The 16,498-nt window shown below is 40.9% G+C and overlaps 1 protein-coding gene across 4 annotated transcripts in view; it reads right to left on the bottom strand.

Moving 5' to 3' along the window:
* Positions 1-15,557: 15,557 nt before the first annotated feature.
* pld1a (phospholipase D1a) overlaps positions 15,558-16,498 on the bottom strand; it is a 34,454-nt gene continuing 33,513 nt past the window's right edge. For all 4 annotated transcript variants that reach the window (XM_060887715.1, XM_060887717.1, XM_060887718.1 and 1 more), the window contains one exon: positions 15,558-16,336. In XM_060887715.1, coding sequence (XP_060743698.1) covers positions 16,305-16,336 — 32 coding nt within the window. In that variant the 3' untranslated portion in view covers positions 15,558-16,304. The remainder of the gene's footprint in view (positions 16,337-16,498) is intronic.

Genomic DNA, 16,498 nt, shown 5'->3' with positions numbered 1-16,498 from the left:
TTTGTAACATCATGAGGATGAGAAAAAGATGACAGAATTTTCATTTTTAGGTGAACTATCCCTTTAATTAATAAATTACACTCACTCCAATAATCTCTCTCTCTCTCTCTCTCTCTCTCTCTCTCTCTCTCTCTCTCTCTCTCCAATCTTTTTATTGAATCTTGTGGGATTCAATAATTTACGTTTTTTGGTTGACGTGATTGATTGTTGTTGTTATTCTGTTGTTAAAAAGGAAGGATCTAATGTAAGGATGTGTTCACGTCCCATTAAAAGGTGAATGTCTGTTCAAAAAATGCCATTTGGTTGCATAGAAACCATTTTTTTATACATACTTTTCCATGGTCTTCTGAGATGTTTGAGGCATATTGAAACTTTTTATGCTTTTCTGTTGGCCTTATTTCAGTTACATTTACATCTTATTCTTTGTAGTTTTGATTTTTATTCATTTTTAGATTTTTATTGTATTTACAACTCACCTGTATGTGGACACCTTTTAAAAATAAATGCATATAATCATTTTTGTTGCAAATAAAACTCTCATAGTCCATAAATACTGTAGATTTAACTTTGTTTAATATATACATTTAGTTAAATCATCAAACGTATGTATGACTTGCCAGTGACTTGCTTGACTCAAGCTACGACTTGACTTGACTTGCTTGACATAAAGTAGTGACTTGACTTGACTTGACTTGACTCTCACAAAAAATGACTCGGACTTGCTTGAGACTTGAAGGTTAAGACTTGAGACTTACTTGTGACTTGCACATGTGTGACTTACTCCCACCTCTGTCTACAGGTAGTGTGTACAGTATGAGGTAATGGTCTGTGATGTCATCACTTTGTTATGATATCTATATCAGTGAAATCTATTCCGTGTGATATTATTTAGTCTAGCGTATGATTAAGACAATGTGTTGCTCTAGTGATGTTTAGTTTAAGCCCAAATGTGTTTAGTAAGTCCATAAATGTGAGTCCTAAAGCATCGTTTGTGTCGTCAACGTGAATGTTAAAGTCTCCTACAATTAATTCTTTATTAAAGTTAACCAATAGGGCCGAAAGAAAATCTGCAGACTCTCTAAGAAAATCAGTGTAGGGCCCTGGGGGTCTGTACACGGTCGCTAGAGCAATAGGGATTTTTTGTATGCATGTGTGAGTGTGCAACATTAAGAACAAGCACTTCAATTCAAAGGAATTAAATCTATACTGTGTTCTCTGGGTAACAGTAAGGAAGTCGCTAAAGATAGTGACAACACCACCTGCATGACCAGTCTGACGAGGCTCATGCTTGTAGATATATCCTGATGGTGTAGACTCATTTAGACTGATGTAATCATTTGGTTTAACCCAATTTTCCTGTAAGGCAGAGTGCAGTAAGGCTGTTGTCTGAGATGATTTCATTTACTATAAGTGCTTTGGGTGATCTAATGTTCAGAAGCCCAAACTTTAGGAACTGTTTTTGTTTGTTTCTTTGGGATTTTTCTGGTCTAATTACAGTAAGATTATTTTGAGAAATTTTCATGCATTTACTTTTTGATCTCACTGCTCGGGGAACAGACACAGTTTCTATTGGGTGAGCTGTGTGTGTATTTGTGTCAATGTGATGATGAGGTGAAGGATGGCTATTGAAATTTAGATTTATATCGTAGTTTACCAGTCAGAACGACTGCCTCGGGCTGGTGTCGTTCATGCCGGCATGATAGATCTGTCTATCTATCGATCTATCTATCTATCTGTCTGTCTACCTATCTGGATCAGATAAATCATTAATAAACAGATTGGAGAAAGTTTGGGATCAACATACACAACTTTAACAAACAGAGTCAGAAGATCAATGGTCAGGAGATCAACAATCAGCATGGACCAGGGCAAGCAAGGTCAAGTAAACAGTTATCCAGAAAGGAGATTAGAAATCAGAAATATGATCCGTCAATAAAGACTTAATAACGAAAGGCAGAACAAAGACCAATGATACCATGAACAATGTGAAAGTGCAGTGAGGCCATAAAACTGGTGCCGGAACACCAAAATCGTAATTACTACTGGGGAACTGGATTTTCTTTGATCTCAGAGTTTTAAGGTTGGGGGTGTGTCCACTGGGGGCATGTCCGTAAGAAAACATGCTGGATGCAGAGTCTGTTCCCCAGTTTCATGTTTTTTCACCTTCGATAAAAGAAGGTAACTGTACAATTATGATGTAATGCGTAACGTTAAAGTTTACTGGCTTCATAAACTGAAAAAGACTGTAAAACATGAAAAAGTAAAAAAACACACCTGATGCACATTCTTTGTTCTTTATTTTGTAGGAGTTAAATTTTGTAGCTAATTAAGAGAAGGTTTAGTTGTACAGTATCTCTCTCGGACATGAACCTGAAATGACCCGACCTCATGTCATGATGACTTCCCATCTCACAAACAGAAACTTCCCAGGAGGACTAGAGTGCAATTGATTGATTTCAGATGTGTGAATCATATCAGGGCATTGCTGTTAATTTGGCAGCCATAGTTACCCAATTTCCCCCTTGGGGTTAATAAATAATTATGATCTGTTTCTGATTCTGATGTTTAAGGCAGCGTTGAACTCTTTAGGATTTTGTGCTTTATTTTCACAGAAGGTTCCATGTTTTCAACATGTTCAGATGTAAAAATCAGTAAATGAAGCTGACGTTTTTCTGTTTTTTTCGTCTTTTCATCTCAAAACCAAATGTCTCAAAGGAAAAAAAACCCAACAGAACTGGTTTTGCTGTTCCAATATTTTTGGAGCTATTTGCGTCCCTGTGAGCGACTTAATCATCCTGTAGATAGCTAACAGTCATTTATATGTAACTAACATGCTTGTACAGTGTGATGAGGCTGAAGAATCATTAAGTCCAGATTAACCCTTGTATGGTGTTCGGGTCAGTGGGACCCATATTCATAAACATCAATAGTTTTTTTCCACTCATAACTTGATTAAATGTGATTTTCTTTTTTTTTTTATTACATTTTATTAAAAAACAACAAAAAACTAATAGCACTTGAATTAAAAAATGTGATGTAATAAAGTTCATTCATTCATCTTCTTATCTGAACTAGCTCGGGTCACGGGGAGCCTGTGCCTATCTCAGGCATCATCGGGCATCAAGGCAGGATACACCCTGGACGGAGTGCCAACCCATCGCAGGGCACACACACACACTCTCATTCACTCACTCAATCACACACTACGGAAAATTTTCCAGAGATGCCAATGCATGTCCTTTATGCCAATGCGTGTCCTTTATGCCTTATAATTAGGCAACCTACCATGCATGTCTTTGGAACGGGGGAGGAAACCGGAGTACCCGGAGGAAACCCCCGAGGCCCGGGGAGAACATGCAAACTCTACACACACAAGGCGGAGGCGGGAATCGAACCCCCAACCCTGGAGGTGTGAGGAGAACGTGCTAACCACTAAGCCACCGTGCCCCCCTATGCTGTTTATATTGCTTGTAATTGGGATGAAGAAAACATTCATTTAATTTAACATAAATTTTTTGATTGTGTTGAATTAAAAACCCAAAAATGCAGCGGGTCCATCAGACCCACGAACACTGGCTGAGTAAAAAAAATAAAATATAACCATAAAAGGGTTAAACAAGGGTTGAATTTTTTGTTAATCTCTTTGTAAAAAAAGAGTTTTGGGTGCTGTTTCTCCTCACTGTCTCTGTAACGTGTGCACATTAAGAGAATAATGTGTTATACAGAAGATCTTTGTTTAATAGTTCACCAAAATATACACAGGCTATGTGATGTTTTTTTTGTTGAAGTCTGAAAGTTGACTCATTGTTTTGACTCTGCGCCACAGAGGAGATGTGGGTGTGGCTTCCAGTGAATTTCCCTCAGGTGACTTCAGAGGAAAGCTGGCAGCGACACAATAAACCATTTTATTAAGGACAATGTGTTTTCTTTAGCTCTGTCAGACGAACCCACACTTTCCTTAAACTTTTGTGCACATGGTTGAAGTTAAATCATGGTTTAATGCAGTAGTACCAGAACTAACCCATATAACAGTGTGTGTAAACACCAACAACCAGTCAGAATCAGGAACCGAGATGGGGTTTAGTCTCTATCAGGTTGAACTGGGTCAGTTACGTGTCAGTTACAGTGCAGCTGATCGGGAGGTGCCCATGGGTGCTTTTTACTGACAGTTTCTGCCCTTCCTACTGTTTTCCTGCACTCATAACAAATCATTATTTAATTACTGTTTACCCATAAGTGTGTGAGTCCTTATCCAGTGTGACGGTTGAACGCATTACAGACTGGTTTCTCATGATCTCTATATTTAGACTTATATAACATGTGGAAAATAGGGACGTCATTTATGGATGTGTTCTGGTTGGTAGAAATGCTGAAAATTGTGTGTAACGAAAATTGTGTGTAAAGTCTGTTGTCCTGTGACAGTAACCTCCAGATATCAGATATCACATTGTCTGAATCCTGCTACAGGAACTAGGTTCAGAGACGTAAGCGATCGGTTGATAAGCGTCACCTGTACAGCATTTCAGTCTGAGTACTAATGTCATTAAAGTAATGAAAGGAGATTCTGTGGACCTCCACTCCACAGGACAGACAAAGCTGTTCAGATAAACATCTGAACATCTTCATGAATGAAACCTCAGTCCAGGAACCAGGATTCCTTCATAAATCTGGGATTTCAGAGTGAAGGTTTGTGTTCACACAGAAACCAGGAGATGTTCTTTAAAAAACAAACCCAGAGCTGGTCTCTGACCTGGTCAGTGTCCCATCAATAATGTCTTCTGTCATCTGACTGTTACACATAAACTGGTGGCTCCACATCAGACCTGCAAGACTTATCTGAATGTTCTAATGTTCTTCATCTAAAACAACAGTAATAAAGTTGGTCTGTTGCCTTTGGCTCACAGAGTTAAAGCTGTCAAATATCACATTGTTTTGTTCTTAAAGTTGTTTGGGGTTAATTTGTTAGAATTGTATCTGAAGCTACAAAATGTTTTGTCCCACAAAAGATGATAGAAGATCATAGAAGCTACACAATGTTTTGTCCCACAAAAAGCTATTCCTTTACTGCAGCTTTAAACCTCATGCCGGAGAGGAATAAAACAAATAAACAGTTTTGTTGGTTTGTTTTCTCGTCTGAGGACAATAAATACACAGGTTTTTCATCATGTTGTGATCTGATCTTCTCTGGAGAACGAGTGTTGACTGACTGAGAGTTGTCTCTCTCTCTCTCTCTCTGTCTCTCTCTGTCTGTCTGTCTCTCTCTCTTTCTGTCTCTCTCTTCTCTCTGTCTGTCTGTCTGTCTGTCTGTCTCTCTCTCTCTCTCTCTGTCTGTCTCTCTCTCTCACTCTCTCTTTCTCTCTGTCTCACACTCTCTGTCTCTCACTCTCTCTCTCTCCGTCTCTCACACTCTCTCTGCGCATGCGTGGCAGAAGAGTGAGTGTAGCGTGTGGAGCGTGTGACAGCGGTTGGTGTTTTGCCAATTTTTTCGGCACTAAGTGCAATTTGTTCCGTTTTAAACATCTCGGACATATCATATTTACTTGTGTGAGAGTGTGTGTGTGTGTAAGAGGGGAAAATAATTGTGTGTGCGCATGAGCAGCATGGCGATGGCGTATCCGAACGCGAAGTTGTGTGAAAGTTTGACTCGCCAGCACGGTGTGAGGGTGGTGTGTGTGGCGAGTGTAGAGGAGTGTGTGTTAGCCATCGGTGATGTAGTGGGGCACGAGAATGTTGTCGCTGCCTCTAGAATGAACAGTGCAATCGTTGTCTTTCTGAATGATGTTGATAAAGTTAGAAAGCTGACTCAGAAAGGCATAGTGATTAATAATGAGTTTAAATTATTTTCTGCCCTCAGTTCTCCTGCCAAAAGAGTGGTTCTGTCTAATGTCCCTGTTTTTATAACTGATGAAATGATTGGTAAAGAGTTGACTCGGTACGGGCGAATGGTCTCCCCCATTAAGAGACTCCCCCTTGGCTGCAAGTCTTCACTGGCTAAACACCAGATATCTTTTAGAAGAGTGGCTTTTATGATTCTTAAGGTAGTGTGTAGTAGTGTGTAGTTACAGGGAAACCGATTCAAACACTTCAGATGCAAATCAGCCTACAATATGTACCTGCTTGCTGTGTGAGGATCTCGGCCTACTCCACCTGGTCTGTTGTCTACCTGCTTGCTGTGTGAGGATCTCGGCCTAATCCACCTGGTCTGAGGCCAATATTCGGTGGCTGACGGGAGCTAAAGGACATTAGCTAACTGCGTGCTATTATGGATGCCTAGCTGGTTAGCTGTGTGGCTCTTGGAATTTTGACAGTTCATTGCATCAAAGTAAGTGTACGCCACTCTGGAACAAGGTTTTTTTTTCGTTGGCTTTTTGACTTTGTGTTCTGTTGAACCATGGATATACTCAAACTATTTTGCATTCTCTCCGCATTTTTTTCATGTCTCTCAGTTCCTTGCGCAATCAAACAAAATGGCCTTGCTTATTTAGGCAGTAAAACAGACAAAGTCTATTCAAATGATAGAGACTCTGCCTCTTTAATGATATTACGGACTTTTGGGTTAATGCCTGACAGATTTTCCATCACTCCGGCTCTGCTGTCATGTTTTATTATGAGAAAGCTCATTAATATTATTGCATTACCCAACAAACTGCATACAACTGTATTGTTAAAACAACATTACTGTAGTACCTCAGATGTGCTCTGTCGGGCTTTGATTATATTACTGCTTATGATCTCTGGTAATGTTCATGTCCACCCTGGCCCTTCTTCTGATGTTCTTTCTGGTATTTTCCCCTACGGATCATGTGGCCTCAAATAATCGCCATAACCTTGGGTTTTTGCATGTAAACACAAGAAGTATACTACCTAAACTGGACCAGCTTAAAGTATGGGTTGAGAGTTCTAACCCTGATGTTTTAGTAATTACTGAGACATGGTTGCGTAACTCTATTCTCTATCCTGACCTCTACTTATCTGGTTACAACCTGTTTCGGCAGGATAGGTCATCTAAGGGTGGGGGGGTGGTAATTTTCACTAAAGACTATCTTCAATGTAGTATAGCCCTGGCAAAGTCTATACCTAAACAGTATGATCTTCTTGTTTTTAACATGAAATTATCAAACAGTTTTTCTTTATCTGTGGCTGGTTGCTATCGCCCTCCATCTGCACCAGCATGTACCCTAGAGGCCTTGAGCAATGCTCTTGCGCCTTTCACTAGGTCCGAGTTGATCATACTTGGCGATCTAAACTGGGACATGCTTAAACCCCCTGAGAAAGTTGTACAACAATTTGATTGCTTAAACCTTCATCAAATCATAAACCTACCTACTAGATATAACCCAAAAGGTTGTGACAACGCCACATCATTGATAGATGTTGTGTTTACAAACGCCCCACACATGTACACACCTATCAGCTGTTTTTTGCAATGATCTTAGCGACCACTGTTTCATTGCCTGTGTTAGAAAACAACTTTCTGTCAAACAGCCTGTCGTAGTCACTACTAAACGTATTCTGAAAAATTTTGATGCTCCAGCCTTCTTAAATGATTTGAATCATGTAAGTTGGTATAGAGTCAGTCTGATTCCTACAGTGAATGATGCATGGTTGTTGTTTAAAGATCTTTTAACTGCTGTGATCAACAAATATGCCCCAAACAAAAAGATAAAAAATATAAAAACGCAAACGCGTATAAAAAAAACGCAACAGCCCGTGGATTAATCGTGATCTAGTGGTTCTGCTTCAGCAAAAAAATACAGCCTGGCGCAGGGCACGCAAGACAAATTCTGTTAAAGACAACATTTTATTTCGTCAAATCAGGAACAAGGCCACACAAGCGGCAAGGGAGGCTAAAACTTCATAAATGCTGGCTTTGTTTCAAAGACATTAAACCCTATTTCTACAGCCCCTGTAGCATCTAATACCTGCAGCCTTTTAGCTCCTCCTCACAGTTTTTCCATCCGGCCTGTTTTAGTGGGGGAAGTCTTGAAGGAACTGATCGCCCTGGACCCCAATAAAGCAGCTGGGTCAGATGATCTTGCTGCTTTTTTTATTAAAATTGCTGCCCCCGTCATTGCGGCTCCATTAACAGCCCTCATTAACCTCTCCCTCTACTGTATACAGCCGAGATTCCACCTGCTTGGAAAGAAGCGGTTGTGCTTCCTCTGTATAAGGGCGGTGATCAGGCTGACCTGAATAATTACAGGCCAATTTCCATCTTGCCATGTCAATAAACAACTAATCAATTATCTTAATGTGAACGGGATCATCTCTGGGGCACAGTCTGGCTTCCGATCAGGGTATGGTTGTGTTACAGCTACCATTAAAGTGCTCAATGACATTACGTCTGCATTAGATAATAAACAAAACTGTGCTGCTAAATTCATTGATCTTGCAAAAGCTTTTGACTCTGTGGACCACAACACACTTATCCACAGACTCAGCAGCATTGGTGTCACTGATCACTCACTGGTTTGGTTCTCAAATTATCTTTCTCACAGGGTTCAACGCGTAAGATTTAAAACCTTTTCTCCCATTCTCTCCCGGTCACCAGGGGTGTCCCCCAGGGCTCCATCCTTGGTCCCACACTTTTCTCAATTTATATTAATAACATTCCCCAGGCAGTTGGTAATTCACTCATTCACTTATATGCCGATGATACAATCCTTTATGCCATAGGTCCCTCCTCTGATGCTGTTCAAGCTACCCTGCCACATAGCTTTTACCAACTACAGCAGTCTTTTACACAACTCAATCTCACTCTCAATACCTCCAAAACAAAAAGCATGTGGTTTTGCCGTAGGGGTACTACGCCTCCTCCTGCCCTTAATATCACCACCTGCAAGGGGGCTATTGTAGAACAAGTCACTGCTTATAACTACCTGGGCATCTGGTTGGAAACTTCACTTTCTTTCTCTATTCACATATCAAAGCTGCAATCTAAGGTCAAAGCCAAGCTTGGTTTCTTTTACAGAAATCGCTCTTCCTTCACCACTTCTGACAAACTTCTTCTTATTCAAATGACCGTTCTACCCATGTTAGATTATGGAGACACTATATATAGGGTTGCTTGCAAGTCCATCCTATCAAAACTTGATGCTCTTTACCATTCTGCTATCAGATTTGCCACAAATGCTCCTTTCAATACACACCATTATGTTTTATATTCATCTGTAAACTGTCCCTCCCTTCACAATCGCCGTAAAATCCACTGGTTCACCTTCATTTATAAGATTCTGGGCTACTCACCTCCTTACTTAGGTCACTTGCTGCAGCTAAAGCCTGTCACATATAACACTCGATCCTCACTTCATTTTCAATTAAGCATTCCTAAAACCAACTCTGCGTTTGGTCTTACATCTTTTCAATCTGCTGCCGCTCGCGACTGGAATGCTTTGCAAAATACTCTCAAACTGGATAAATTAATTCCAATTTCATCCATTAAAAATATTATATCATATTTGTTCACAGATATATGCAGTTGCTTCTCTAGATAATTTTGTTTTAAAATGTATTTATGTAATTGTTAACCTGTGTGTATTTTTAATGTTTTGTATTTATTTTAGCCCTACTTCCCTTTCCCTAAGTGGTTATTCCACTTGTCAGGCCACCATTGTAAATAAGAACCTGTCCTTAATAACTTGCCTGTAAAAATAAAGGTTAAACAAACAAACAAACAAGGAAGGTGTTGAAGAGTTAAATGTTGTTATTAAATTCAGGATCGATGGGTTTGATTACAACATATACGTTTCTTCTGATGCCGATATGAAATGTTTTAAATGTGGTAAAACTGGGCATCTTGTTCGGGCCTGTCCTGAGAGACAGAGTGTCCCCGGTGTTTCTGAGCGACCGGGGCAGGATGCAGATCTGCCTGCTGTGGTCGTTTCCCCTGTGGCTACAGTTCAGCAGGCTGCTGAGGGCCCCAGAGCTGCTGCTGCACCAGACGAAATGGTGAGTGAGCCCCAAGCCCAGCCTGCAGCTCAGAAGCCCACTGTAGCTGAGGTATCACCAGAAAAGCCCCTTTTTAGAAAAGGCCTTTTCACCAGAAAAGGCCGAACCAGACTGGGACAAGCTGTGTCGGGCTGAACCAGACAAAGAAAGGCTGTATTCACCTGAGAAAAGCCCAGTGGCTTCTGGTGCAGTGCTGGAGCTGCCTGCGCTGGCAGAGGGAGGCACAGAGGTGCAGAGCGACCGCCTGGAAACACCGGCCACTACACCAGTGCAGGGGGACGGGGGAGACGTGGAGATGGTGGATGAGCCCACGTTTAAAGTACCAACAAAAAGGAAAAAGAAAGCTAAGGGACAAGGAAAGAAACAGGCAAAAAAGAGACGAAGGCAGAGCAAAGGGAGTCAGATAGTGACGACTCTGTGTCAGACTCTGTGTTAAACGTTGATTCCCAGGAGGAACATTTAAATGTTGTCTACAGCGCTGAGGACATTAAAGATTTTTTAAAAAACACTAAATGGCAGAAGAACGTGGCAATAGAGGAGTTTTTCCCTGATTGTAAGCACTTTCTACACGATGTAAGACATTTTAGAAAGGAAGGAGCATTTATTGATGTAGAAATCTTTCGTTTAAAGAAACTGATCACCAAGGTGAACAGGGAAAACTCTGATGATGACTGATAGTATGTGTGGTGTTTTTTATACTAGAGAGGTTCTTACCCTCTATTGTGTTTTATCAATTTTATTTTTCTTAATGACTGGAATCAATGTTGCGAGTCTAAATATTAATGGAGCTAGAGAACATAACAAGAGATTAAAGCTACAGTATATGAACTGTTAAAACAGAAGCGCATTGATGTTGTCATGCTTCAGGAAACCCACAGCGATGTCAGTAACGCTGCTGATTGGGTGAAGGAGTGGGATGGGTTGGGCCAAGTCACAGCACAACATTCAGTGGTGGGGTTGCCTTGCTTTTTACTCGCAATTTTATTCCCTGTTCTTATTCAGTTGAAGAGATTTTAAATGGGAAGCTTTTAAAAGTGAAAACCTTTTATGAGAATGAGGTTTTAGTTTTTATCTGTGTGTACGCTCCCACCAATGCAGTGGAGAGGATGGTTTTCTTAGATAAGCTTAGCAACGTGATTGCTGGCTGCAACACTGCTGACATTTTAATTTTGGCTGGTGATTTTAACTGTACTGCAGATATTTTGGATCGGAACCATACAGAACCTCATGCAGCATCCCGTAAACGCCTGATGGAGATTATGGAGACCCATGAGTTAGATGATATATGGAGAAATTTCAATAAAAAACAGAGACAGTACATGTGGGCTAATGCTATTGATAACACGCTCTCCCTGGCAAGATTGGATCGTTTTTATGGTTTTAAGCATCAACTTACTCTTTTTACAACGTGTTTTATTGTTCCAGTAGGTATCTCTGACATAGTATGGTACACTGTACAATCAGTAAAAAGAATGTAAAGCCTAGGAGTGCCTACTGGCATTTTAACATTGCACTTTTAGAAGATGCTAATTTTAGAGAGTCTTTTATTTTTTTATGGAATTGTTTTAAATCTCAGAAGGCAGCTTTTAGCTCATTACAGCAGTGGTGGGATTTGACTAAGTCACAAATGAAAGATTTTTGTCAACAGTACATTCTCAATGTCACAAGAGACATTGTTAGATCTCTGAAAGCTCTGGAGATAGTGGAAAAATAGCTCTCTAGGGGATGCAGAATGGACGGGCGCCAGGTATGGACGGTCTCCCTGTTGAGTTCTATAAGACATTCTTGGCAGTTATAGGGCAGGACGTGCTGGATGTCCTTAGAGACAGCGTGAGGGGAGGTAGACTCCCCTTGAGCTGCAGGAGGGCCGTCCTGACACTGCTGCCAAAAAAGGGAGGCCTCAAAAGCATTAGCCTCGCGACTGACTAAGGTAATGGAGCAGATCATTCACCAGGACCAGACGTACTGTGTGCCTGATAGGTCTATATTCGACAATGTACATTTAATTCGTGACATTTTGGACGTCTCCAGACTATTGGGCTTAAAGACTGGTCTGATTTTTCTTGATCAGGAAAAGGCATTTGACCGGGTTGAGCATGAATATTTGTGGAAGGTGCTGGAAACCTTCGGGTTCAACTCAGGTTTTATAGCCATGATCAAAGTGTTGTACAGTGAGATTGAGAGTGTGCTGAAGGTTAACGGTGGTTTATGTGCCCCTTTTAGAGTGTACAGAGGCATTTGACAGGGCTGTTCTATGTCAGGTATGCTGTATACTCTTGCAATTGAACCTGTTTTATGCAAACTGAGATCTCATCTATCTGGTTTTTACATTCCACACAGCAAGGCTTCACTATGTCTCTCAGCATACGCAGATGACCTAGTAGTCATGGTAAACTCACAGAAAGATGTCAGTGTTTTAAACGATATTTTAAAAGACTTTCAGATTTTATCTTCAGCTAATGACAACTGGGGGAAGAGTGAAGCCATTTTAGTTGGGGAGTGGGCCGGTGGGCAACCTACACTACCGGGAGGCTTAGTGTGGAAAAGAGGTGGTTTTAAATACTTGGGTGTCTACCTGCGGAGCGATGAGTTTTTAAATAAAAACTGGGAAGGCACTGTAGAGCATGTGAAGGGCAGACTGAACAGGTGGAAGTGGCTGGTCCCAAGGATGTCCTACAGGGCGCGAACACTGGTCATCAACAACTTCGCCACGTCGTCCCTCTGGCACAAGCTGGCATGCGTGGATCCGCCACCAAACCTGCTAGCGAGCATTCAGGCCCTACTGGTGGACTTCTTCTGGGATGGTCTACACTGGATCCCTCAGAGCATGCTCCATCTGCCCAAGGAGGAAGAAGGACAAGGGCTGGTCCAGCTAGCCAGCAGAGCAGCAGCATTCCACCTTCAGTATATCCAGAGGTTCCTCACTGGATCTAGAGACTTAGTATGGCGAGCAGCAGCCAGTGGATTATTACAAACAGTTGGAGGACTGGGGCTGGACAGAACTTTGTTTTTAATGGACACCAAAACGTTGGATGTTTCTGGAGTACCATTGTTTTATCGTAACATGTTTAAAATCTGGAACTTTTTTAAAAAACAGAACAAAGGCAGTGGAATACTGTACTGGCTGCTGGAGGAGCCTCTGGTGTGTGGCGGACGCATGGACAGCTCCAGTATGGCCGTCTCTGCACTGTCCAGGAATCTTATCTCCGCAGGCATTGTGACACTCCGGGAGCTTGTGAACGTCGCGGGAGCTGACCTGTCGAAGGTGGAGGACCTGGCAGCACGTATGGGAATGCGGTCCCTGCGTGTTGTCTGCCAACTCTTACACCGCTGGAGGTCCTCCCTAACATCTGAGGAGCGTGTTCGGCTGAGGGACTATCAGTATACAGAGGCTGGTCCTGCAGAGGAGAAACCCTTTCCCCAGCTGATCATCGCTCCTGACCTCGACGGGTGTGAAGGAGTGTCCTGGAGTGCCGGGGCGAGGCGGAGATGGACTTTGGGACAGTGTCGGGGAAGCTGCTCTACAGAGCCAGTGTTAAGGTTTTAAATAAGAAAAAACTGAGTGGGAGGGTCAACACCCCATGGAGTATTTGGGGTGAACAAATGTACTTGGTTTTTAATGCTGATATTAAACCAGAGTGGAGAGCACTGTACAAACCACCGTTAACCAAAAAAGCTGCCGACCTCCAGTGGAGGATTTTACACTGTATTCTCTCTGTGAACTCTTTTATCTCCATTTTAAACCCCGATGTTACACAAAACTGTCCTTTCTGTTCACAGAGACAAACTGTTTTTCATGCTTTTATTCACTGCTCCAGGTTACAGTCTTTCTTTGTGTTTTTACGGAGCTTCTTAAGGTCATTTAATGTTGATTTTACTTTTCAGTGTTTTATTCTTGGTTTTAAATACGTCAGGAGAGACCGGTTCAGGTGCCAACTGATCAGTTTTATCTTTGGTCAGGCAAAAATGGCAATATACTGTACCTGAGCTGAAAAAACAAAATTGCTCAAAATACAGACTGTGAGTCTAAAGTGATCTTCTCCAGACTTATTAAATCAAGAGTACTGACGGATTTTAACTTCTATAAAAGCATGAATAACCTGCACATGTTTCAGTCAGTGTGGTGTTGTAATAATGTTCTATGCGCTGTCATTGAAGGAGAACTAAGCTTTGCACCAGAGCTAAGCTAATGATGATTATTGTTATCAGTTAACCTAATTTATTTGAGTTATTTTAATACTCTTATTTGTTTATTTATATAGTTATTGAGTCACGCTGATTGTTGTTTTACATGACTTGTGCAAATAAAGGATTAGGAAAAAAAAGTCTCTCTCTCTGTCTCTCATTCTCTGTTTGAAACACATTATGGGTGTGTGTGTGTGTGTGGATTTAAATGTAAATCCAGTGTTTCTGCCTCACTTTATTTTTTGATATGTTTTTATCCTTTACTTGTTAAACCTGTGACTCATCTCAGACACTCCAATATTACAGTTAACCAGGAAATTATTTTAGTTTACACACCTGCTCTGTAATTATAGTAAATTTACTGTTCCTGGAAATTTGTATTGTAATGAATCACTTCACATAATCATGCCATAATTGACCAAATGTGTAATTTACAATAAAAAGAATTCATTTAAATAACACAGTGATGCTAAATATGCTAATTTAATTTCTTAAACATTTCATGTCTCAAAGCCAGATCAGTGCACAGAGAATATGATTAAATTAATAAAGGACATAAAATGAAAGATCAGAAGACTAGAATTCATTTTAAAGTAAGCTGTATATGTAATAAAATAAATTAAATAGATTATGTAAATAAATACTGTAACACCCCCTTAATGTCCATATATGGTCAAAAATTGTCCCTTTGTTAAATGGTGTAAGAACTTCACAGACAAAGAACAACTTTTTTATGACTATATGAAAAATAAGAAATACTTTATAAATGTATATTATTTTAATAATCTCTCTCTCTCTCTCCACATGCTTGGCGGAGTAGTGAGTGTGGCGTGTTGAGCGAGTGAGCGGTTGGCATCATGCCAATTTTTTCAGAACTAAATTAAATTTTTTCCGTTTACACAGACTTTTTAGTGCGAGCATATGTGTGTGAGGAAATAACTCTCTGTGTGTGTGTGGGGGGGGGGATAACTGCGTGTGTGTGTGTGAGAGAGAGTGTGTGGAGTTTCGAAACCTAACACAAAGTTATGTGAGTTTGGTGGCGGCACAGTGTGAGGGTGTGTGTGTGAGCGTGTGTGTGTGAGGGTGTGTGTGTGTGTGTGTGAGGGTGTGTGTGTGTGTGATGTGCCTGCTGCGGTCATTCCTCTTTCTGTGATGCAAGCTCTCTCGGTTTCTCCCTCTCCCTCCGTCTCTCTTCCTCTCCCCCTTCTCCCTCCCTCAGTCTCTCCCTCTCTCTCCCGCCTTCCCCCACACTCCCCTCTCCTTCCTTCTCCCACTCTCTCTCTCCCCCTCCTTCTCCCTCCCCCTTTCTCCCTCCCTCCCCCTCCCTCACTGATCTGTTCTGAATGTTCAGTTTATCTATAAAACCGTGTTTACACTCAGAAGAGAGACACAACCCTCTGTTACAGATCAGGACTCACTGCAGATTATTATATAATCATCAGGTTTCATTTATTTGTTGATTTATTCAGACTGAAACAAACACAAATAAAAGCAATAAAAATGTGCAAAAATGCTACAGATGTGTTAAAGAGCAAATGACAATAATTTACAGGAACAGACGGATGGACGGGTGGAAAGACGGACTGATGGACAAGTGGACAGACAGACGGACGGACAGACAGACAGAGACAAAAATAATTCAGCATTTTGCCACTAAACAACATTTAGGTATAAAAACGTAAAATTGCTCAATTTATTAGAGAGCGATAATAAAGTTTGTTCTTTTCTCATGACTTTGTTACTCAAACAAAACTCTGTGAAAGTTCTGACAAAGACATTTGGTTAGAAATGTGGCCAACACACACAAGATGTTCAGTGATTAAAGGAACATGTTAATGTAAGACTAACACACAGCTGTAACTCATTCACATGACTAACTTGCTAGTTAGCATGAGTTAGCTAGTTGTCTGTGTTGTTAGCTGAACTCTAGTCTAGATTCTGCTACTTCTGGATACACGGTGATGATGTAGCACGATGGCTAAAAGTGCTAATGTATGCTGAACGCTGCAGGACCTGAACACGCTGGTGTTCTCAGACCAGATGCTCCTCACTCGCACTTCGGTTCTGCTTTAGATGAACAGAAAGCTTCTGATAAAAGGAGGAAAATAAATTGATGAAACTTGTCCTCATGAGTCCCTTCATTTAAATCACCTTCATGTGTGTCGACATCATCAGGTCCAGATTTCAGTAGGAACCATAGCTTCTAAACAAACAGGACATTAAAGAGGGTTTAATGTGCAGAAAATGTTCTGATTTTTTTCACACTGTTATAATGTGAACTGAACAGATTAGTTAATTTATTAAATAAAAGTGTATAAGAATTATTATACAACACAATGTTTGTGTGTGTGAGAGAGAGAGTGTG

The sequence above is a fragment of the Tachysurus vachellii genome, chromosome 15, assembly GCF_030014155.1.
Source record: "Tachysurus vachellii isolate PV-2020 chromosome 15, HZAU_Pvac_v1, whole genome shotgun sequence".
NCBI classification, from domain to species: Eukaryota; Metazoa; Chordata; class Actinopteri; order Siluriformes; family Bagridae; genus Tachysurus; species Tachysurus vachellii.
This window is presented reverse-complemented; position numbering and strand designations above follow the sequence as displayed.